The sequence below is a fragment of the Penaeus monodon genome, chromosome 30 (assembly GCF_015228065.2).
Source record: "Penaeus monodon isolate SGIC_2016 chromosome 30, NSTDA_Pmon_1, whole genome shotgun sequence".
NCBI classification, from domain to species: Eukaryota; Metazoa; Arthropoda; class Malacostraca; order Decapoda; family Penaeidae; genus Penaeus; species Penaeus monodon.
Window position 1 is genome coordinate 3,321,575 of NC_051415.1, and position 564 is coordinate 3,322,138.

The 564-nt window shown below is 36.5% G+C and overlaps 1 protein-coding gene across 1 annotated transcript in view; it reads left to right on the forward strand.

Moving 5' to 3' along the window:
* The window catches only part of LOC119592456, a gene marked incomplete in the record, with an annotated part of 32,168 nt that overhangs the window by 29,975 nt on the left and 1,629 nt on the right, over positions 1-564 (forward strand). Inside the window, 1 exon segment of the mRNA XM_037941278.1 lies at positions 206-406. Within this exon segment, the coding sequence (XP_037797206.1) occupies positions 206-406 (201 nt within the window).

Below are 564 nucleotides of genomic sequence, written 5' to 3' on the forward strand. Positions count from 1 at the left end.
CAATGTTTCATTTTCTTCTGCTTTTTATTATTTCAGGGAATTGCACATTGGAAAAGTTTTTTCTTTTTCTCTAGATAAAAATTATTTAATAACTCTGTTAACTTTTATAATGCTATTCCTTGCATGATTTTTGATGTCTGAATAATTTAGTAAATAATCAAAGACAAGGACATGATGTAAAGACTCAAGGTGCTGCGTATTCCAGGTCCCGCTAAAGAAGTGGATTTCCTTTGAGCTTAGTGCAGCCTGGGGAGACGTGCCCCTCGATGTCCGCTTGACCTACCTCCAGCTGAGAGTTCTGCGAGATTTCGTCACTTCTGATAAGAGTGAAATGTGCGGAAATGTACCTCTCGGAGATGCTATAGTCAAGATGGTGTTTGTTTTGATGGAGGTTGGGTTGAAGAAGGTCAGTTGAGATTTTTGGTGTTCTCTGTCTGTAATATTTTTAGCATCATTTATTTTTTGACTTGTTTCTTAGGTGTCATGATAAGGCTCTTTATAAATGAAATAAGCATCAACAGGGTTTTGAATTTTAGCTTAGATAGCCCTGTTATTTGAGGAATA